Source organism: Furipterus horrens, unplaced genomic scaffold (genome assembly GCF_987537825.1).
Source record: "Furipterus horrens unplaced genomic scaffold, mFurHor1.1.pri manual_scaffold_2, whole genome shotgun sequence".
NCBI lineage: Eukaryota > Metazoa > Chordata > Mammalia > Chiroptera > Furipteridae > Furipterus > Furipterus horrens.
In genome coordinates, this window is record NW_028327172.1 from 207,085,910 (window position 1) to 207,109,566 (window position 23,657).

Genomic DNA, 23,657 nt, shown 5'->3' on the forward strand with positions numbered 1-23,657 from the left:
CAGGAAGGAAGAAAAAACACAGTGTGGAAACTACTAAGACTCACTAGTTTTCCCCTTTGAAAATCAAAAACAAACACATGTCTCTGATGTAGATTACTTAAGTCAACAATGATCTGCAGAGAAAACTGCTGTGGAAATGAGGCTCAGAGGATTACCTTGGGTCCCCGAAAATAAGACAGTGTCTTCTGTTAATTTTTGCTCCTAAAGACGTGCTTGGTCTTATTTTCAGGGGGGGGCCTCATATTTCTAAGCACTAGGTCTTATTTTCGGGGGATTTCTTATTTTCAGGGAAACACGGTAAAAGAACCTTAGTAGAGGGTTGTGGGTACTGAGCCACAGCACAGATGTAGGCACTCGGCTCCTCTGTTGTGAGCTGCTGTGCCTGTGTGAAATGGGGAGCGCGGCGGTTGCGTACTCAGGTTTGCAGTGAGAGCTGACTGAGCTATTTCATATAAAGCCCTTGGTAGAGTGCCTGAAATACAAAATACAGTGGCTATTCAGATCATCCATACCTCTAAACACAAAGCTAAGCAATGTCATTCTCGTAGAGGTTCCTTTGCTTAATGAATGGTCCACAGCTCTTGAAAAAAAGAAGCAGCAGATGGGAATAAAAAATGTTTTAAATTGACTTTATAATATTTATATAATTAAAAATGTAGACATTTTAAACAAGAGTGAAGAAGTGATTGGACATTTGTTGTGTGTGAAAGATAAGAGTGTGTGTGTGTGTGTGTGTCTGTACACACATATACGTGATTTTCCTACAGGAAAATGAAGACATCTTAGCATGGCGGGTGGGTACTAATATCCCAGCCAGTCAGTGTGTTGTCTCCCTATGTGGATGGTACTTTGACATTACCTGCCTGAGTTTGCCTGTGAAGAAAGGAACACATTGCCTTTCATTGTTTTCCATCTGTTTCTAATTGAGAGAGAAAGAAGAACAAAGTAAAAATATCATTTTTGGTTTAGTTAGAGTTCACCTTCTACTTTCTGGGGACTAAATTAATTGAATATGCACATTCTTCCTAGCACAGAATGTGTCCTACCTATCTCTTCCATGTGGTCATCCCAAAGTCCCCAGATGCGACACTATGCTATTTGCAACCTAATATCTGACAACAACGACAACAAAATAGAGGTTCTCTTCTCTACTTTCTGTATCACTCTGATTAAAGAATTCGTAAGGAGGGGACTCAAAATACTGTGTAATTTCTAAGAAAATCACCAAGCTGTTAATGCAGTAAATATCTTTTTAATTTACAAACATCAGTAGTATAACTGATATTAGTCTGGAGAAAGACAAAGCACGCTGAATTATACATGTACATCTAATTTTCTCTGTAAAAAAACATTTTTGGAAAGAAACATCTGTGTCTTTACAGGATACCCTGGGATTTTAAGGAGGGAAGAGCACAGTTCACTATAAATCATTATCATTCTACATTGTAATTTAGCAGCAAACATGTTAACATGGGAACATTAAGGTAACAAAGGAGCTTTATTGGTTGGGAAAAAAAAATCACAGTTCTTGACATTACAGCCTTTTCTCTCACCACCCCACCCCCCAAAAGGGCCAAAAAGGTCAAGGGAACTTTACTTTGTAAAAAATCTACTTTCTAGTGCCGATTGCTACACACCATTTCTGTTCGGTGAGGACAGGTTGCAGAGGGGCCACATCTTTCTGTACAGGACCATCTCATGCAAGGACTTGACCTACTCTCTGCAGGTGTCCTGAATGAGACCAGTAGGTCAGTGACACTGGTGGTCAAATGTCAACGTAAACAAACAGACCAACTTGCGTTTATCCCAAGATAACACCCTATGTTAGTACTATTGCAAAAAAAAAAAAAAAAAAAAAAAAAAAAAAAAAAACTCCTGATTTTTAAATTTGAAAAATGTACAAAAATATCAGGACAATTATAAATTAATATATATTAAAGCATCAAGAAACAGAAAAAGGATGGCCTAAAATGTTAAGTACAATGTACTTTGATACAATAAATATTTCTCATGGAAACTGAATACTGTATAGGGCTGTTTAGAACTTATAGAAACAAAAATTCATATTATTACTAATTTATTTATCAATAATCTATTGGTTCTTTATCATCTCTTTTATCATTTATATTACAAAAAATGTAATACTGGAAAACGGTAGATAAACACTTTTGTGTGCTTCTTCTGCTAACATGCTGACGTTGAAAAAGAAGGTAAAACTTTAGCATTCCCGTCATGAATGGGACCCAGGTTTTCGAGACACTATGTTTTGCACAAAATATTTCTCCTCCGTCTGTTCTCTCTGTGAATGCGGGGTCCCATTCCTCTGCTAGGCACCCTCACTCCCACGCATGTGCTTGGTCTGTCTTCATGAACGCAGAGGGCAAGTTCACGTCAGCGCGCAGCAGCTCGTGCGTCCCTGGCCGGTAATGTGCTTCTGCTCATCTTCAGCGCGTTCCAGGGAAGAACCGACCGAGCCGCCACCGTTCCCGTCCGTGTTCTCACGCCTCCGGGGGATACCTGCCTGCACGCTTCTCCAGCGTCGGGGAAGCTGTAGTTCAAGCATTTCTATTTATTTTTCCAAATGCAGAAAAAAGTCTTTATTCTCATAATAAAAATAAGTCTGTTCTGTATTTTACAATATATTTCAAATATTTCCACTATGAAGCATTCATGAGTCCAATGTGGTCAAGGAGGAGACAACATCTTCCCAAGCCAAGAGGCGCCAGGGAGGCGGGCGGTTAGGAGGCGCACCTGGTGCAGCCGCACTTGACCACCTTCTCCACCTCGTCCACAAAGGAAGACCCGTCAGTGCATTCGAAAGAGTATTTCCGCCGCTTGCTCCGCAGGGGTCCACAGCACTGCCCTCCCGCACACCCGCCTCTGCATTCCAGTCGGGAGACTTTCTTAGTCGTCTGGCAAGCCGCGTAGCCCTGCTGCTTTTGGTAATAATCTCTTATCCGCTCCCCTTGACAAGACACTTCTAGGGAAGAACAAAAAACACAAGCAGTTTAAGGGCAGTCTCTGTGCAGAGGGACCGAGAATCCACACCTGGAACCTGGAGATGGCACATCTGCTTCCTGTTTGTAACTGCTATTGTCGGTGTTACGCTTACAGGGCATAGTATGGACTGGTGGCGTGGCCTGCTGTTTTTTTTTTTTTTGCAAAATGTGACTTTTTTTGGCCTTTATTTTCAGCAGAGTGCATACTATAAATGGGAACTATAAATACAGCCATTGGACTGACAAGAATACTGGATTCCTAAGTCTTTTCCTTTATGGCAAAAATACACATCTTCTGCTTTTACACTCCCAGCAGCTGGTTCTGTTTGCCGCAGGGAGCAGTTTCAGAGAGTCAGCGATTTAATTTATTAGACCTGGGGTTTAATATCATTCAATCTGTTACTTAATACAAGTAACATTCCGCTAACTTCTTAAATTACCCCGGTAGGAACTAGTTCAAAAAGAGACATCTGCTAAAAGCTTCCACGGGCACGTTCCTCTTGTCTCGTCCCCTGATAACACTCAACCGAGCCCGTGCCAGGTAGAAGCAGGGCATTCTGGTCATGCAGACACAGAAGGAGAAAGGCGGCTACCAAGTCAGCCCGGTTCCATCTCTCCCGCCTGCATCATGTGCTCGGATGCATGAGCTCGATTCTAAGGTCAGAGGTGATTTTATCCTCAAACTAGAGCCAAATTATGAGCCCCTCTTCTCTGTTCCAGAAGGTGAATTTTGGGGAGGACATCCCATAAAGGTAAGAAAGGAGTAAAGTTAAATGCACTTCTATGTGAGGTGAAAGGAGTCTTTTCAGAGCAAATCGAGTTGTGAGCAGACAGCCGAAGGCTGGGTAAAAATCTTGCAGGGGCGGATTAGCAGAGTTCACATCTGCTGCCTTCATAACACTGGGAAATAAATAGACAGCAGCAACTCCAAGTCCCATGAAGACCCGGCATTCCTCCTATTCCTCCCCTCTCTCTGGCTCTTTCTCATTCTGTCTGCCTTTCTCTCACTCTGTTTTCAAAGACGAGGCCCCTCTTGCTGTTCTAAGACGGAAGGTGCCTGGCTGGGCAGGCTTACCTCGGTCACAGCTGTCCCCAGTGTATCCACTGCTGCATTCGCAGTAGGGCTGCCCCAGTCCTGAGAGCCTGCACTTCCCATGCTTACACCTGATGGCCTGGCAGGGGTTAAACAGGTCCTCCTCTTCATCACAGAGGACACCCCCATGACCCTCCAGGCACTTGCAGCTGTAGGAGAAAGCGTTGATGGGCAGGCAGGTGCCATGCACGCATCTGCGGAGAGGAGGGATGCAGGAATGAGAACGGTTAGCAGAAAGGATGAGGATGGAGGGAAGACAATGGAAGAAATATGGAGAGAATTTAATGAGGTGACTTTCTTACCCTCCCTCCCTCCCTTAGGGTTTGCCTTGAGGGTTGCAATATGGGTGTTTACCTGCCAAGTAGCCCAGACTTACTTATTTCCAAGACAGGGGTCATTGGTCCTCTGGTCACAGAGGGGCCCCGTCCATCCCTCCTCACACTCGCAGGTGAAGCCCGACGGGCTGCCAGCCTGGCACGTGCCGTGGGCACACACCTTCTTGTGGCACGGCTCACAGCCAGGCAAGATGCCAGTCTGCATGGGCACCTTGCGGAAGTCCTGCAGCTCACTGTTGATGTAGAGGTTGCGGATGCAGCCGTGGAAGCTGGTGCCATTCTGCCCGGGGGCCTGGCGCAGGGCCGCAGCCACGTTGTTTTTCCCGGGCATGCCTGGGGAGGGACAGCGAGTCAGAGGTCAGGCTCTCTGGGGACTCCTCAGCCATTTGCCACCCAGATGCTCTTAGCTTTCTCAGGAGAAACTGATGTCATGAGCATCTAGTCCCGTGGGTCTCAACCTGGATGCACCTGACAATGCCATGGGCTCTCTGAAGGAATACTGATGCTCTGCACCTCAGCCCAGACCTCCTCGATCTGTTTTTCTGGGCAGGCTTGGGGAGGGAGAAGAGATGTTATGTTTCTTTGCTTTTGTCTTTTACAAGATACTCCGGCCGATTTTAATGAACGACTAGATAAAGGACCTAGTTCACTGATGGTCAAATTTTAATTTTTAATATTTGTTTCAAACCAAACCTGACACAGAGGTGTAACGTGACACCTGAAGCAGGGCTCCTGCACCTAAAGGCAGGACCGGGAAGAGGGAAGGGGTAGCGCTCTGTACTCTACACTCACCCCCTCAACCTGGACGCCATGCCCCAGATGCCTACAGTTCCACAAGCGAGGTTAGTCCTTCCCTCACCAACCCTGTCTCCTAAAGGCGAAGGGCCAGGACCCAAGGGGCTCAGGTGGCATACTCAATGTCACCCAACAGGACCACGTTAGAGCTGCGCAGGTGAGGGGAACCACCTCTGCAATCTCTCGTCACATTCAAGTTCAGAGGGTGAGAGCTGGGTTCACAGTGGCCACACACCCTGGTCCTGCCAGATTCTAAGCCAGCGACTGACCCAGCTCACCGCTGACAATATCCGGAGCACAGCCGGGGACCTCAGTGCTGGAAAACCTCACCATGCTTCCTATCAGGATGGCACCTCATTCCTGTCATTTCCTTCCTTGCTAATGGCGAGTAAAACCATTGTGGTCCAAGAAATCGGAAATGTAACAAATTCCTCCAGACATAGAATGTGCAATCTTTGCACATTTCATTCCACTAGTGATAGTCATCTAGTAACCCACAGCTGGCAAAACTGAGGAATCTTTCCACAGCTTAAGCCAGACCCTGAAATAGTTCCTGGATGGGCTCCTACAGAAGGCAACCGTCCAGGTCGCTGTGGGAGGTTTACAGAGCTGCTGACTTTCTCCGTGGCGTGCATGTCCTCGTTGTGCCTGGACTCTGAGCTTCTGGCTGGAGGTCCAGGGGGTTCGATGGTTATACAGTCCAAGAACCTCAGCACTCCCAGGGCCTACCTGTGGCATCATCACGTTTCCCATCCAAAGGAGCCCTGTTTGCAGGCGCCAGGGTCCCACAGCAAGGTGCACACCACCACAAGGCTAGAGGTCAAAGTCCTAATTGTTGGTTCTGTGTGCACTTGGGCTGGTCATTTCCCTTCTCGGAGGCTTGTTTTTTTCATCCATAACATGGGTGGATGGACCAAAACAGTTGTCGCCAAGCTGGTCAAACATAAGTACCAGCGGATGTGCATGCTCAGAAGGCCCCTGCCCAATCCCCCTCACCCCCCTCCCTGAAAGGGACTCAGCAAGAAGGCCCAGCATGCAGGAGTCTAGATGCAGGTGGTCCACAATCACACTTCGACAGCGCTGAGCTGTGCGTCTTGGCTTTGAAGTTCCAGTTCAGGCTTTCAGTCTATGACCATCGAGCCCTGGAAAATGGGTGCTTTTGTGGAGCAGGGTCAGGAGAGGAGGAGGAGCAGGAAGTTCCTGACTCTGGTATCAGATGCTCTAATTTAATCTTATCTATCATCAGCGTGTGGACTTTACGGTCCACATGTTTGTGGCCCTTCTTTCGAGGTGAAAAAAGAACGTCTTTCCAAACTATGTTTAATCGCTCATTTTGATTGGGTGATAATACATACATGTGCATGAATCAAGATTAAATACAGACTGGCGATGTTCTGCAGCAGGAAATGCGCTCCTTTTATTCCCAAAGCTAACAATTGTACCAGGTCTTAATTGATCCTAACAGGCAAGATAGACTCATAGATGGAGAGCAGGAGGACAGCTTTGGTGGGGTGGGGGTGGGGTGATTGAGCCAAAAAGAAAAAGAACTCATGGATGTAGACAGCAGTGAGGTGATTGCGGGGGTTGGGGGTGGAAGAGGATAAACAGGGACGGCAAAAAGGAATAAAAATAAACTATTAAAAAAAAAAAAAGAGGTAGATTCTTGGGTTTTTTTGTTTTGTTTTTGTTTTTTTCCTCCAGCTTGTTTTCTATGCCCTAGGCTGTAGCTGGAGTTCAATCAACAGATAACTCCATAGGAGGTTTGTAGGCTTAACATGGGCAACAGCAGACCCTCCATATCACCCTGCCCAGGCTCTGTAGCTTCAGCTTCACTGGAGAGGACACTCCAGCGTCATCGCAAGATGTCGATTCAACACGGGAGGAGACAGATGCCGTGTCACTCCCGAGTCGGACTGCACAGCCATTCTCGGCGGTGCAGATAGACACTTAAGAAGCTACACCATCGTCTCTCGAGACGGACGGCTGCCGCCGACGACGACATTTTACAATGACAATAAAGGGATTATAGGTCGGAGCTGATTATGGGTCTTCTGTCCAGTGTGGCATTAGATTTGTGACACACTGATGGGTCTTTTTTTTAAAGGTTTTATGTGTTTATTTTTAGAGAGCGAGGAAGGGAGGAAGAAAGAGAGGGAGGGAAACATCAATGCATGGTTACCTCTCACGTGCCCCCAACTGGGGACCTGGCCCCCAGCTCAGGCCTGTCCCCTGACTGGGAATCAAAACAGCAACCCTTTGGTTCACAGGTCGGCACTCAAACCACTGACCCGCACCAGCCAGGGCTGATGGGTCTTTATGTATAGGTCTCAACTATTGTTTTGTAACCCATTAGATAATACTACATGTTCTGATCGCATTATTATACAGAAAAGCATAAAGATTAGATTGCTTTGTGTTGAGCAAAGCCTATATCATGGGCAATTGATAGGCCAACTGTAGGGTAAAGCTGCCTCCCTCCTGCTGGAGAATACTTCTGCAAGGGGCCTAAGGCATGGTATTGAGGAATGTCCCTGTTTCAAACTTGGAGAAAAAGGAAAGCTTGTTTACCTCGCTCTCCTTTGCTACCTCAGATTCCCTTGCCTTCACCATAAAGAATTCAGGGCTGCAGTTTTACAATTGCTGTGTACTTCCTTCCTTCCTTCCTTCCTTCCTTCCTTCCTTCCTTTCCTCCTTCCCTCCTTCCTTCCTTCCTTCCTTCCTTCCTTCCTTCCTTCCTTCCTTCCTTCCTTCCTTCCTTCCTTCCCTCCCTCCTTCCTTCCTTCCCTCCTTCCCTTTTTCCTTCCTTCCTTAAGATTTTTTGATTTAATCTTTATTGTATTTTTTCCCCCATTACCATTTAGTCCCCTTCTACCCCCAGCAATCGCCACATTGTTGTCCTTAATCTGAATTACCCTTCACTCCGAGTTAGAAGGAAGTTTGCCTGCTCTGTTCTCTGGCTGTGAGGTGGGGAGGGAAGAGGTTTCCGTCAGGCCTGGGTGGACAGTGGAACTGGGGGCACACCCAGGCCCTCCGTCGGCAGAAGGATGACCGCTTTTAGTTTGGACTTGAAAACACTTTTTTTCTTTTTTGGAAAAATGTTCTTACCCAGGCACTCCCATTTTGTAATTGCTCCCCCCACCCCCACCATATTCTAAAGGGGTTTAAAAAGATTTAATGAAATGGTTTCTAATGAAAGCATAATGAAATCAAGTAAACAAATCCAGAAAGAAAGAAAAAAAAGCCACACACCTCCGACTGCATCCCTTTCTGCTCTATGTTAATTAGGAAGTGGCAATGCAGGTGGCTTTGGGTCAGACAGACCTGGACTTAAATGAGGTGTCTATCACTTCAGAGCTCCGTCAACTCGGATTTTTAGGAAGTCCCTGAGATTGCCTCTTCGGGACTGCAAAGCAAAAATCATACCTACTTCCTCAGGCCTCTGAGGAATAAGATCATACAAGCGGCATCGTGTTGGGCCCATGGCATGTGCTTAGAAGATACAATTTCGCTACCATATCAGGCACAGCTGAGACTCGCTTCACCCCTCCCAAGGCAGCAGCTGTTCATGGCCACACAGGCAAAAAGCAAGGCCTCTGTCTGTTGATGAATCTCACAGTTGTGAGTCCCACGTAGCAACGAGATCAGTCAACCTGCTGCACAGACTTAATGTGTGATACATTTGCTTACTTGAAAACATGTCTGCCTTCTCCATGCCCCAGGGCACAGAAGAGATTGCTTTTTTCAACTCTCTGTTCTTCAGGCATCTATTAACTTAGTTCTCAGCATATGGGAGATGCTCAATAAATATTCACAGAAACAGAACCGAAGACTTTTAACTGTTTCTAAAAACTCAAAGACTATCAAAGGGCTAACATTTTCTATTGCAAATAATTGAAAATAAAGGTGCTGTGGACATTCAGGATTAATTTTTTACAAATGCTGTTGGGGAATGCTTTGAAGTGGTTGAGAAAATTGTGTAGCAGCTAAAGATCACTATTTTGAAGGGAATGATGTGAACTTCATAAAATGCTTGTCACGGGGAAGAAATCGGTTATATTGACCTGTAGAAAAGCTTTAGCTTATTTATCTGTAAAATAAGTTAATTTTATCAGTCATTTCACCTCAATTCAATCTGATTTTATTCACTATCACATGCTTTCTTGTCCCTTTGCCTGAAATTTGAAATTCTACGTCTCCAGTTTATACTGGCTCCTCCCGCTGGAGGCAAGAGAGGCAGCCTCTCCTTTGTCGACCCTCTCCTCTGGGCTCCTCCAGAGTCTTGCTCCTGTTGCTTCCCTCACCTATTTACCCATCTGACTTATCGCTTAAAAGTGAAGTCCAAAGTCTTTATTACTCCAAGCCTGAATGCAGCTGCCCGACCCTCTCTCTTGTTCACTCACAATAAGGTCACAGCTAAACAAAAACTATGTTCTATTATCCCAATATAATTTCTACATTCATTCACTCAATTTCATTAATAATCATCCTGTCATCTACATGAGTTAGCAACTGGTGGCCCAGACAGCGGCAGCATGGTGACATGTAACCGAAGCTGCTAGCGTTTCCCTCCTCACGGGAGCTGGGGTGCGGTCCTGTGCTCCACAGTGTATATCAAACTTGTTTTGTCATTTTATTCACGGTCTGATTTGACCTCTCACTGCTTTCTTTTTTCATAGACCAGATCAAATAACAAGATGACATTCTATGATGTATAAATCACCCAGCATGTGACAGACACAAAGAAATATTGATGTTCTTCTCCACCCCAACGACATGTTCAGTTAAAACCGGAGCTGGGATTATAAAATGGTCCCTGAACAGCTCTCCAGGGCTCGCTCTTTTCTATCCTTGCTCTCCGCCTTTCAGCAACTGGTGACTGTTGGCCAATGACCACAGCACCAGGCACCGACAACTTCAGAATCAGCCTTTGATGAGCAGAGTTTGGGGGCCCACTGCATTTGGAAGAGAGTTTACCTCCTACGTAGAGCGGGGAGTCAAAATTCAGAGTGGACTGCTTGGACAAGTTAGTGATGATTTTGGGACTCCCTCCATCCACGGAGAGAGAGAGACTCTGATCCAGGGCGAGTAGTTCCACAATGTGAAAATTTCCATCGTTGATTGTCTCCACACTACAAACAAACAAACAAATAAACAAACAAACCTTAGATGATGCTTGCTTGTTCTTCATATTAAAGAAAAGAAGTCATGATACAAACTCCAGTAAACACTTCTTGGGAAAAGATACTCCTATCTAACACTAATGAAGATAAAAACCATTAGCTGATTTAAAAATAAAAGATATTTGCAAGGTGATAAAATTTCTATTCTTAGGAACAGATAAGCTTGTTCTTCCATTGGGAGAAGTGGAAATGAGTACATTTTATCATTATCCAGTCACGTTCTCTTAATAGATGAGGTCTGTCCAGAAAAATATCCAGCTATTGTTAATACAATGAGAATGGTTTCTATGACATCGATGTAACCTGGCAGCCAAGGGGAGTGGACTGGAATGTGCATGCGTGAACAATGATGACTTCACTGTACTGCTCAGTGGGGGTGGTAGTCTCCATTGAGTGAGCATGTGCACTGTGTGGCCACTGCATTCAAAACGACTGAGTAGAGCAACGAACCTGCATCAAATTTTGCATTAAGCTTGAATTTTCCTCTGCAGAAACTATTTGGGTAACTCAGAAGGTTGCAACTATGGGCAACAGGTGATAGGCAGCTTCACTACAACACGCCCACTCATGCATCACATTCTATGCAGAGTTTTTTTGGCAAAACATCAGCTAACCCAGGTGACTCAGCCCCACTACAGCCCAGATTTGGTGCCCTGCGACTTCTGGCTTTTCCCAAAACTAAATTCACCTTTGAAAGGGAAAAGAATTCAGAACATCGATGAGATTCAGGAAAATATGACAGGGCAGCTGATGGAAATTGGGAGAACTGTGTGAGGTCCCAAGGTGCCTACTTTGAAAGGGACTGAGGTATCATTGTCCTATGTACAACGTTTCTTGTATCTTCTTTAATAAATGCCTCTTTTTCATAGTACATGACTGGATACTTTCTGGACAGACCTTATATAGAAATTACAAAAGATACTTGATTTGCTGTTAAATGCTACAAAAGTTGCATTGACTAAGATACTGTTAATCCAAATTGCATGCAGAAGACAAGGAACCTACACCTGTGTGAAATATCTTCTACAGATATTAATATTAGCAGAAAAGTAGCTTCTGCTCTCCTAAGTACTGCACATACAACTTATTAGACTCAAACATACCCAAATACAGAATGATACAATGTGGTATGATCAAGGCACTTTTTAAAGCTTGTTAATTGATGATATATTCTTATTTTCTTTGCATTTTCAGGGGACCACCCATCGAATGATACTACTATGAACAGATCTACATTCAGTGAACTGAAGGCAATAACAGATTAAACAGAAAGTGGAACACAGTCGTATCTAGGAGCCTAGTGGTGATAGTGGTCAGTTTCTCTTAGAGACATTGGGAATACTTCATGTTCCCTACCCAAGGTGTTTACTTAAATTTCAAGGTGCTGATATTTAAACTTGCAAATAGTCAAGCCAGGAAAACAACAGAAAAATGTATTGCCATTTCTGCATGGTTCTCACCACAGAAGTCTAATTTTATTCCTCTTTTTTTTTCCCCTGCATAGCATAGAAGGGTTTGTGATATGGTAACACTATAGAGCATTCTGCAGAACTGTGAAAACATGTGAGGTTCTCTTGTTTTAAGTGCTTAAAGGAGCCCATGTATAATGGGCTCCTTTGATAATTTGTCTCAAATATCATATTTAAAAATGTTAGACATGCTAATCATTTATTTTTTGCCTTCTACACATTTAATTATTCCATTAACATCAACAGAATAAAACGCTGTACAAGGACATCATTTTGTAAGTAAAGTTGCATTGCACCTGTTAGTGGGCTTAAGTATTAGTTTTTTAAGGGGATATGCTGAGTAGTAGTATCAAATAGTAGTTAAGCATACAGATTTTTGATGTCAGATAAACTTGGATTTGAATACAGGTCCTGAATTTTAAAAAATTTTGACCTTAGATAAGTTACTTAATTGTTAATAAATTTCAGTTTTCTCTTCAGTAGATGTTAATAAATATTTGTCCCTCTTATGTAAACTTGAGAGCTATAGGAGGTGAATTTTTAAAAATGCAGAGCACAGCATCCAGCATATGGAAAGGACAAAGTTAAACATTAGATATTAATGTCACTATCACCAACATTACCACAGTTTACCATATAAATAATGCCATACTACTTCAGAACTTTCTTCAGAAATAACTTAGTCCAGTTTTATGTTTAATAATGACTGCAAGATAATATTAAAGACAAGCAGAAACATAATAACTTCTTTGGGGGGCATAGCTTGTTCAAATTACTAAAAGTTTTAAGTAAAACATTAAAATAAAGATATAGAGAGAGAAGGTAGTGGCCAGTCGCTTTTTCTTTGGGATCATGTACAACTCTCAAAGTGGTTTTCTATGAATGTTCTATGAACATGGACTTTAATTAAGTCATACATATTAGTAAGGAGGCCCCTTTTTTTCTTTAAAATTATAAAAAGAAGAACCTTGTGTCCTGGGAATGGGTTCTGAGTCACACAACAGTTTTAGACAATTAATTCAGGCATGTCATCGTGGATGGTGGTGTTCGATGCAGTACAATCAAGTACACTACTTTAAAGAAGCCAGGTATACTTATTTCTGTAGTCCTTAATGTAGCCAGTAGAGTGTCTGGCATATAGTCGTCGGCAGCCGTCCGTCTCGAGAGATGATGGTGTAGCTTCCCAAGAGTCTATCTGCACCGCCGAGAATGGCTGTGCAGTCCGACTCGGGAGTGACACGGTATCTGTCTCCTCCCGTGTTGAATCGACATCTTGCGATGACGCTGAAGCTACAGAGCCTGGGCAGGGTAATATGGAGGGTCTGCTGTTGCCCATGCAGCAGACCCCCCCTCTCTTCGCAGCTGAAGGATCCAAGGGAAAGACGGAGTCAATACAGCTTGGCTTCAGGTGCGCCGCAGGAGTTGCCGGTGTTGACTACAAAGTCAAACCGCCTTAGGGACTCCGGCTCCGGATTTTCTGTCAGGGTTTACTCCCTTAGCCTTTCCCCTGAAGAGGTATGCCGCAAGGCAGCGGAGGTTTTTTGGAGTCATATAGTAGGCGTTCAATAAATACATGCTAAGTAATAAAATATAAGGGAGATGTATTAAATATTATCTATATAAATTTTTTAGTAATACTAACTGTATAATAGTTTAAGATAGTCAAGAGACTTCAAAGCATACTTTGAGCAGGACATCTAAATGTATTTTATTTAAAATATTGAATTTTACAGTGGCCATATCTTGAAGGACAACGCTGGGAGACAAATCCTGTTCAGCTCGTTCTAGATGACATTGGGTAGTGACTTCAAGTAGTTTGTTTCTGCTTTATCTTCCTCACCAGGAAAATGTGAATACAGCGATCCCTCACTTACCGCGGGTACTATGTTCTAGACCCCCCCACGATAGGTGAAACTCCGCGAAGTAGGAACCTTACATTTACTTTAGTATTTACTGTACAGTACCGCGAAATCCCGTGATATAGCAAAAAATCTGCGATAAATAATTAAATATATTTTAAAAAATCCCGCGATACAGTGAGGCTGCAGTAAGTGAATCACAATAGAGAGAGGGACCGCTGTAATAAGACCAAAGAATTATATAGCACCGACTATGAGCCAGGTACTGTTCCAAGACCTTCACATGTATTAACCCATTTAAGACCCACAACAGCTCTAAGATTTGGGCACTTAGGGGATTTAAGGTGGTACTGCTAGTGGTCACAGGTTTGAAGCCAGGTTGTCTGGTTCTAGAGTATGTGCTTTTAATCAGTATGCATCACTTTCCCAGAATAAATAAATAAACACACACACACAAAAATGAAAGAGTAACTAGTACTGGACCATCAGCCTGTGTTCTCACCACTAACAAGTCTTTAATAGGTGATTTCTCTCCCAAATAGCCTAGGAATAAACTGCTATTGAAAATAAGCTTATATAATGGTTGCACAACTTTGACATTTACTAAAAATCAAGGGACTGTGAAAACAAAAGTAATAGTTTAGTAAGGAGATTTTGAATTCAGTGAAGGTTATGAGAATGCATCTAAAGGATATAGATATAAAACTTGGATTTGGACTCAATTTTCCGAATTATAAGTACAGTTCAGACTGACTAGGTTTCTCTCCCAGACGCTTTAAATGTCCCATCTGATCATTCCAGAACTTGGCAAGAGTTACCACGGAGCTTAGTTCTATTTCTATTTCCCTATAATTAAGGCCTCATGCTGGCCTTTTAACAGGCAAGTGTTGTGAAATAACTATTTTTCGATGTTTTTTGTGTGTTTTCTAGGGTGGTGGTGCGCGTGGATGGGGCCTGAAGGAACCGTGTGAGAGCTAAGAGTATTCTGCATGGTTGCTTCACACTGTCTGGTAAAGCATGTGATAGACGGGGCGGTGACCAGGCGGGACATTTTAAAATAAAAGCAGTGACCAGCACACCGGCTGTAACATGATAAAACGGAGCCATCATCGATTGTACCGGCTCTCACCGTCAGCGCCCGCCTCTCCGCTCACAATGCACAGCGTCCTCTCCGGTGCTGAGGAGCACTGATGACCCCGCTCGCCCCCCCACCTGGGGAACCGTATACTGGATGACTCAGAGGAGTCACAAGTGCACCACTTTGCACCGAGCCTCTCCACGGGGAACGTAGATGGCATTTATTGCCTTTATTATGTAATTCGGTTTTGCTGTCCTCATCTGCTACCTGAGAATTTATTTTCTTGAATTTCTAAATGGCTGTATGAAAACAAGGCAGTGACTCAACTCTGTCTTGTGTCTACAGAAAAAGAGCTTAAAAGAAGAGAGGCTCTCATCGGTCTCGGCTTTTCCTACCTTATGCAGGACACGTTAACAATGACTTTTATATTTCTGTCTCAACCATAAGTCTTATGTCAGCCACTTAATACATATTTATGGTTCACTGTGCTTATGCAAGGTTCAGCTTTTTGCCTTACAAATTTTAAGTATCTGTTGGCATATTCTGTGCAAGAAACAGAAATTTTAAAAAAATGAGACAAGTTCAACTGGTCACCTCATTTTGATGTCACTGTGCTGAAGATACTGCAATGGTGAAGTGGGATGGTAATGATAAATTTCCCTGACTAATGCTTTCAGGCAAATGGAATGGGTGGCCAAATGGGATTAAAGGTGTGTATGTATATGCCTAAGAGTTTTCACAGGATGTTTTATAAAATAATGAGTTTATCAAGTAACGCTATACTTTAATCAGTACTCTGGAAGCAAATTAATTAAGATGCACTAAAATAGACAGGGACTTCTATATATGGTAACTGTCACCTGTAAGAGAATAACATCTGCACTTGGGTATTTTTATTCTTCAGTATCTTGATATCTGAGCATGAAGAACACCCATAAACCGTCATCATTACCAATCATTGTGAGCCTACTCTGTGCCTAGCACTATACTAGGAGCTTTATAGTACTTCCATTTCTCCCAAACACACACAAAAAACAGACCTAATTCCGATTGCTCAGAGGAGCAAATATAAGCACAGAGAAGTGAGGTAACTTGCCCTAAGCTATAAAGCTGGTAAATAGTTTGTGTCTTCCTGTATGGTATATTAAGAAGGGCTGAGTCTTATCTTGGAAATGAGAAGACCAAGGCGATTCTATTTCTCCAATGAGACCCAATTCTTTATTATTATTATTCTTTTCAATCTAAGCCGGTAAGTTACATAACTCAAAGGCTGTGCAATGAACCAAGCCTAAGAGTCAGCAGGGGAAATTCCTCCGAAGGTATACATGTTCCACAAATACTGAAGCTGATTTATGCGTGGTATAATCCTGTACTTTTGTAAGATACTTATCTGTTTTCCTAGTTTTGAACAGTAGTGACTATGTTTCCAAAGAACGTGTCTAGTTTGGAAAATGACATTAATTTGAATCTAGAGAAAAAAAACATACCATTTATTACTCATTTAAAAATGTTTTTGACTATCTGGATGAAAACAAAGTCACTCTGAAAGACAATCAATTATCAGCCTGCTTGAGAAAAAATGGGTTGCTCTGTTCCTCTTCGGAGGGCAGCTGCTGATGTTAGCTTTAAATTTAGGCTGTCATTCATTCATTCATTCCTTACTCACTCACTCATTCATTCCTGGCATTATTCCCAAGCCCCTTTTGATGCAATTCTCTAAGCAGTGTAAAAACGAGGCACATGTGTGATGTTCTACATTCATTCACTTGTTCGACAGTTCATGACATCTCTGTGGTTGCTGATTAGGTCCCTTAAACATCAGGGTGCTGGTGAATGGTCAATGAATAACTGAAATAAGAAAAAGAGCCTGGATTTTTACTGATTTCTGCGGTGGGAATACTCCCAACGTGGTTGGTCTCAAGGCCAACGTCGAGCATGATGTCATAGAACTTATCTAAGAGAAGAGATGCACACCCCGAGCTCTGAGAGCACAGCTCAGACATATTCCTCTTATAACTGTGGTTCTGGAATGATGGTCCCTGGACAAGTGCATCGCCTGGGAACTTATAGAAACACAAAATGGGGGGCATATCTGTGATCTGAATCAGAAATTAAAGGGGGAGCCCGGTAATCTGTATTTTAACACACCTTTCAGGTGATTCTGGTGCACACTATTTTCCTTCTTTTTTTCTCATTTATTTTATTTTATTGTTGTTCAATTACAGTTGTCCCAACTCCCCCCCCATTGTTCTCCCCTGCCTCACCCACCTGCTGCTCCCAGAGTCAGTCCCACCCTGTTGCCAATGTCCTTGGGTCCATTATACACGTTCCTTGATTAGACCCTCCCCTGTCTTTCCCCCATTATCCCTCTGCCCCCTCCCCTCTGGTCGCTGTGAGTTTGTTCCTTGTTTCCTTGAAAACAATTGCTCTACACTGCCACTTCCATGTCTGGTCCTGTCAGGAGTAAGCAAGTCTACAAGAAAACAATGACCTTCTGAAGTCAGATGTAAGAAATAAAATAAGAAAATGTGCATGCTACTTTAGTTCTACTGAAAAGGAATAATTACTACATCTTGAATTTTCTTAAACACACTTAAAGCCATGTTAACTACTCCCTCTAGACATAATTCTCTGAAATAATGGTTCTCATAGAGATTCATCTGATACAGTAACTGACATCTAAAATGAACATTTTAAAGCAAAAAATATCCTGTAGAAACAATAACTTAATGTGGGATTATTTCCCCCTTTTTTAGTCAGATTTTATTTTACTAAAGTAAAATCCACTTCCATCAATTTTGAAAAGAAACCATGCAACTGAAAAGATGCACCTTTTGTATAAAATTATTTCTGTATGTGATGTCCAATAGCACATTAAATAACTGTAATTTGGAAAAAAAAGTTTACCAAAGCTACTTTTTATAATGTAAAATTATGCAATTAAACTAAACTTACACTGAGCAAATTATCTGAGGTAAGAATAAATAAAAATACCTCTTTTGAAAACATTAATGTAGTGTACTTTCCTAATGTTAAGTAAAGTGGAAACACATTAAGATCTGAAAGTTTAATTCAACCCAACAAAAAATTTATTAAGCAACAGTGTTATTAATGGATTTTGCTATAATGGTGGGGAAGGCATACCTTTCATCACAGTTCACATTCTAGCAAATCCTGAGCAAGTTCAGAAGCCTTTGGATAAATGCAAGAAAATTAGAAGCAGAGCTAAGACTTGGGACAAATTTCAAGTTAAAGGTGAAGGAAAGAAAAAGAGTAAGAGTAATTCTGCTACACTGCTGATGCCCAAGAACTTGGGGATCCCTCTCAATGCAATTAGGACACAGGTTCCGGTGAAGCAAAGGAAAGGAACTCAGTTTCAAACATTCTGAAATTATCATCCCAATAGCTCTTATATTTACTGCTTGGTATGCATTCTTCTAAATATTTTATGTGTGCCAAATCATAAAATTCTTACTACAGTCCCAGAAAGATGAAACTATGATCAATCGCAACCATTGACCAGGTGAGGCCCAGAGAACTTATGCCGCTTGTTGAAGGCACACAGGTGACAGGTGGCAGAGCTGGGACTCGAATCAAGGTGGACTGTCTTTAGGGCACCTGCTACATCAATTTTCATTTTCAGTGACAATAACATTCACACGGTTCAAAAATAGAAATGACATGATACGGTATTCATATACAAGTCTTGCTTCTCTCCCACTCTTTCCTCTCTGTCCCTTGTTTACCTATGCAAATACCAGGACCTACAAATACAAAAGTTTATCCATATTTGACACTGTTCTGCCTTGCTGCTGCTTCTTTTTTATTTAAACTGAGCAATATACCTTGGAAACCTTTCAATATAATATATAGAGAAGATCCTCATTCTCTCACTCCTTCATTCCTTTTCTTTTCACAGTGCTCTTCATTTTGTGGATGCACCATGCATAGTTTGTTTAGATAGAAACCTGGGTTGCTTTCCAACCTCTGTTTTACAGCCAATGCCACCGAGAATTGCCTTGCGCAAACGTTATTTCTATGTCCTCAGCTATATCTGTAGGATGCATTTCCAGAACTGGGATATTATAGGTTGGAGAGTAAATGTATCTGTAATTTCGATATTTTTAAAATGCTCTCTGTTGAAATTGTAAAACAACTTGAACTTCTACTATTAATGTGTGAGGATTGAGGGTACATTTTTGACTCCTCTTCTATACTCCACAGGAAAAAAAAAAAAAAAAAGATACCAGAAAAACGTTCCTGTATTGACAGAAGGGAGATGAGAATGAAGACAACGTGAGTGAGGCGTGAGGACAAAGGTGAGTTTAGTCTGATATTCAGAGAGACCTGATGGGGAGGTGCTATATTATTACTTACAGAAATGATTCTAAGGCACAGAAAATTAAGTACCTTGCCTGAGTTTATATCCCAATCATTGGCCAAGCCTAGACCTGAATACATATCTTAGCACAATGATCCTTACTTATCAAAAACTATATTTTCCTAGTGTGTTGAAATAATTTAATTGTTCTCTGCGGTCTCAATTACACAAAAGTATTTTTCTAATCCAAATTGAAATATTAATATATTCATATTATATATACATATATTTCATATTAATCAATCAGTCAATCAACTTCTCATCTTTATTTGAATTCTAGGTAATTGTTGTTTCTTTTATTTTCCTTAAAAAAATACAATAACTTTTCTCGATTGTTGTGCTGTAAACCAAAGAGCAAGAATTAACCATTATGTTTTCCCTGGACTTCTGGTTCACAGTGAAAAGTGTGCCATGTGTTATTATCCATTTATATAAAAGCCACAGGGTATGCTCTGTTGTTTGTTAGGCAAACACGGTAATGAACATAAACTCAAAATAAGCTCTTTATAGTAAGTCATCATTTGGATATAATTATCTGGGTTTCTACAACTTATCAAGAAATACTTTAAGTATATATTTTTTTGTGAATACCAGCTTTAATAGCCAACCTCAAGAACCTTTATTATGGTTTCTGAAAGTTCTCTGCTGTTTCACTGCATAAAATACAACAAAAACAATCAAAACCAGAAATGAAGCACCAAATCAATTTTCTGAAATATTTTTATGGGCTGGATCCAATTGAGACTATGATTTGAAGCCTCACAATCTCTGCAACGTTGGTGCTAATTCATTTCCATTTGGAGATGAACTAACGACTGCGTTCCTCTTGGAAACCAATAATGATGTGTTTGTTTCCATGCTGTAAATATTCCCGAGTGGGTGAGCTCACCACTAAAAGGATTCCATTCACGGCTACAAATGGCATTGACTTTCCTGGAACTTTTATGAAGGATCAAATAGGATGTGAAGGCTTTTGAAGCACATTGACATATATAAGAATAATTTCAACAATATAGAGGTCAGTATCTCCACTTAGTTCCAATCAATGGCCACAGATCGGTTGCCAAGCCTTTTGGTTTATAGATGCATTGTGTTAACCACAAATGGTCTTTTGAAATAATGTGAATCAATATTTAAAGGGGGAAAAACTTCAGAGCTTAAAGAAATTCAGATTTCTGCCTTTGCTGGAAAAAGCTGGAGTTGCAGCAAACCCACATTTTTGCATGACAGCACCAGGGAGAGCCGCATAGAGGTTATGCAGCCCTGTTTGGACAAAGATTTGCTTTGGGTTCACTCCAGACACAACCACTCCCATTATATTGCCAACATCAAGGCTATTTGTCATAGAGGAAGAGGTCCCTGAAAAGTTAGATCTCTTCAAAAGTAATAGGAAGAGAACATATTCTTTTCTTTCAAATGATCTGTTTATTTCATTTAAGGTACTGACTGTATATGATTTGATAACCCTGTTCTATTTCTATATGTGAAGAAGTTTACTAGGCATTTTTTCTGCAGGACGATAGAGTTAGTGTTGAGACCCAACAGAGGTGCTCTGAAGGTTAATCTTATGCAAAAAAGTACACTTCCAGCAAAATCTATGCCCCATGAATACCATCCTTTTCACATCATCAATATATCATCAATATCATTATATTATTAAAAAAAAAACTTCCAAAATTAATAAGATTACCAACACATATTGTATACACCCATTGGTTTATCACATGAAAGCTCTCTAAGGGCAGGGGTTTTGTTCCTGAAAGTTTAGAACAGGACCTGGCATGGTAGGTGCTTAATAAATAGTGTTGCATGAATAGTAACTTTAAATTACTGTGCCAAGTGTCTCCTGCAGCTGTTTGTCTACAGCTTCTCCCTACAGGTCTCTACCCTGCTCTGAGCACTGGGAGGCTCCTGTGTGACTTACAGGACTGGGATCAGTGTATTCCTTGTTTTCTGGCATCTGATTTGACCAAAGGGAAGCACTAGGCATGAGATAGTTGGGAGGAAGAAGAGTCATCAGCTTGGGTATTTAAAACCCCAGGTCCTAAAGCTGACTTTACTGAAGGTCATAGCCTGTCCTGCAGTCCTCTCCACAATTCCTTTGAATTTCCATAACTGCTGCCTCCTTCCGCTCCTTCAAACACAAGGGTGGCAGCAGTGTCTCTGGTTTCTAGCCCCAGGTTAATGTGCTACCCCTGCCAGGCTTGGTAAACACAGGTACCCTTGCTTTCTGAAAGTTCACTTGACCGCCACGTTGTGGAAGACAGAGCAGTAGTCCCTGTTCTCCCTAACAAAAAGAGAGGAATCTGGCTAAAGGAATGTGAATATAAGACTCTTCTGCTTTTCTTTCCAAGAGTGAAAATAGCGTTTGCTTATCAGTGAGCCCGTGTAGAGGAAGCGTGCACCTGGAGCAGCGAAAGTGCAACCAGCAAGCTCCGCCCCTGGGAACCACCCCCGGCCTCTCAGCACCCAGCCGTCCCAGCTCCGAACAGGGCCTGTGAGCACGTGTGCTCGGTCTCCATGGAGCTGGTACCTCCAACGGCTGGGGTGTCCCACGGTGACTGCTTTCCCCCTTTCCTCCGTTTAGGTTTAGGAGAGGTTTTGCAGGAACACTCCACTTGCGGAAAGCGGGGGAGACCCTTAGTCCCACTACATATCTCTCCTGCAGTTAGTTATCCAACTGGAGTCTGCCATCTGTTTCTGCCAGGCCCCTCACACATGCAGCACAGAGCCTGCCCGGGCCCACTTATTCCCTCCCCTGCCCCTTACAGAACAACGGAGAAGCAGTTCTTCAATAAACGGTTGTTTTCACCTTTACCAGTAACTGAGAGATCTTCACCTGTAAATGGCAGAAGCCGGGTGAGAGCCGGTGTCATAGCTGGCACGGACACGTCCCCGGTAGAGTTCCACAGCGATATGGTCTCTGTCCCCCTTATACAGGAGGATCCCACTGTCCTCATCTGTAGCGATCTAGGAGAAAGGACCGTCACATCAGTAGGGTGCATCGTCACCCCAACCCACTTCATTGGAAGAAACAAGACTCCTTAGTGAGGAGTTTTTACTATGGTTTATTTTTTCCCTAACGGCTATGAGAAAATACTAATGTACGTTGAAATTATTACTTGAAAGTTAACCTGGTCTAAATTACTTCATGGCAAAGAAATTCCTAAAGAACTTTAAAAGGTGTTCCTTTTTTTTACATTCATAAACATATTTTGATTCTTTCTGTACATACTGGCAATGATAAAGCTTAAAGATGCATGTCCCATAAAAGATGCAAAAATGAGGAATTTACATACAAAATTTATAGTTCAGGAAATTAAAGTTGAAAATAGCTTCCACAGCATTACAGTGCACAGTATGTAAAGTAAACTGAGCTTTCCCCCTTAGATTTCAAACTGTATTTTCTCAGCAGAGAATGATAAAATCTAATCAGGAATAAAGTGGTCATGGTCCTGTCCTGTTGAAAAAGAACAATAGCAAATACTTAAACACCATTGCATGGGCCTGACCTTTCTTTTCTGGAGCTTTCCACTCGCCTGCTCCTTTTGCTTGTGGAAGGGGCTTTATTTATGGCACATGTGCAATGTGACTGCATGGAGCAAGAATGATTTTCATATTTCACATAAAAAAGGAAATTCTTTATAGTATGGCATAAAAACAGGGAAACCTCTGCTTATATCCTGCTTTCTGGCTTTTTTTGGGTTTTGAAGAATCAGTTCTGTAAAAGTCATTTCTGGGTACTTCTCATAACAACCCAACATGGCAAAGGTTGGAAGGCAGGATGACAGGTTTTTTAAAAATAAAGTAAGCCTGTCTTGTTTGTATCTTCCTTATGACTTCTGAAGAACCCTTGCTCCTCATGGGAGTGCCAGGGTAACCCAAATACAAAGAGAGGTATACAGGAAATAGGCTAAAACCATTTGAATTCAAAACATATTAAAATAGTTTGCTTACCAGATAAACAAACACGCAGCCCCAATCTGCCCCATGGCCCCAATTGGCGTGATTACACCTAATCTAGTCTAACCTCGTCTACTGGGGTCTGATTCCCTGACTCCAAGCAACTCGGTGACTTGGGGGAAAGACTAACACTAAATCGGAGCTTGTTCCTTTCGGGTCTCTCCTCAAAGGTTTTGCCTGAACAGTGAAAAGACACTCGCGATATGTTGCCGTGGTGTGCCCTGCCCCACCTGCACGTCCTCTAGGAAAAGCATCCCTCCAGAAGATCCTGGATGGCACAGTTGTAAATATAAATGACTATGAAGCCTTCACCCAGGCACGAAACAAGGAGATGCACTGTGCTGTGTGTTTTTTCAAACAATGAATAAAAATACCTGGTTCCCATTTAGTTTGGAAAAATAAAATGGAGAGATGACAGAAGCTGTCACACAGGAGCACTGTGGGTCCCTGCGTTCTGCAGTCTGTAACTGACTAGGTGAGGAATCACATCACTCACAAAGGACTG

General features: G+C 42.2%; 1 protein-coding gene across 2 annotated transcripts in view; it reads right to left on the reverse strand.

Moving 5' to 3' along the window:
• Positions 1 to 2,236: 2,236 nt before the first annotated feature.
• The window catches only part of SLIT2 (slit guidance ligand 2), a 325,550-nt gene continuing 304,129 nt past the window's right edge, over positions 2,237 to 23,657 (reverse strand). For both annotated transcript variants that reach the window (XM_090267026.1, XM_090267024.1), the window contains 5 exons: positions 22,029 to 22,159; positions 10,197 to 10,351; positions 4,469 to 4,760; positions 4,075 to 4,286; positions 2,237 to 2,980 (listed from right to left, as the gene is read on the reverse strand). In XM_090267026.1, the coding sequence (XP_090123152.1) occupies positions 2,739 to 2,980; positions 4,075 to 4,286; positions 4,469 to 4,760; positions 10,197 to 10,351; positions 22,029 to 22,159 (1,032 nt within the window). In that variant the 3' untranslated portion in view covers positions 2,237 to 2,738. The remainder of the gene's footprint in view (positions 2,981 to 4,074; positions 4,287 to 4,468; positions 4,761 to 10,196; positions 10,352 to 22,028; positions 22,160 to 23,657) is intronic.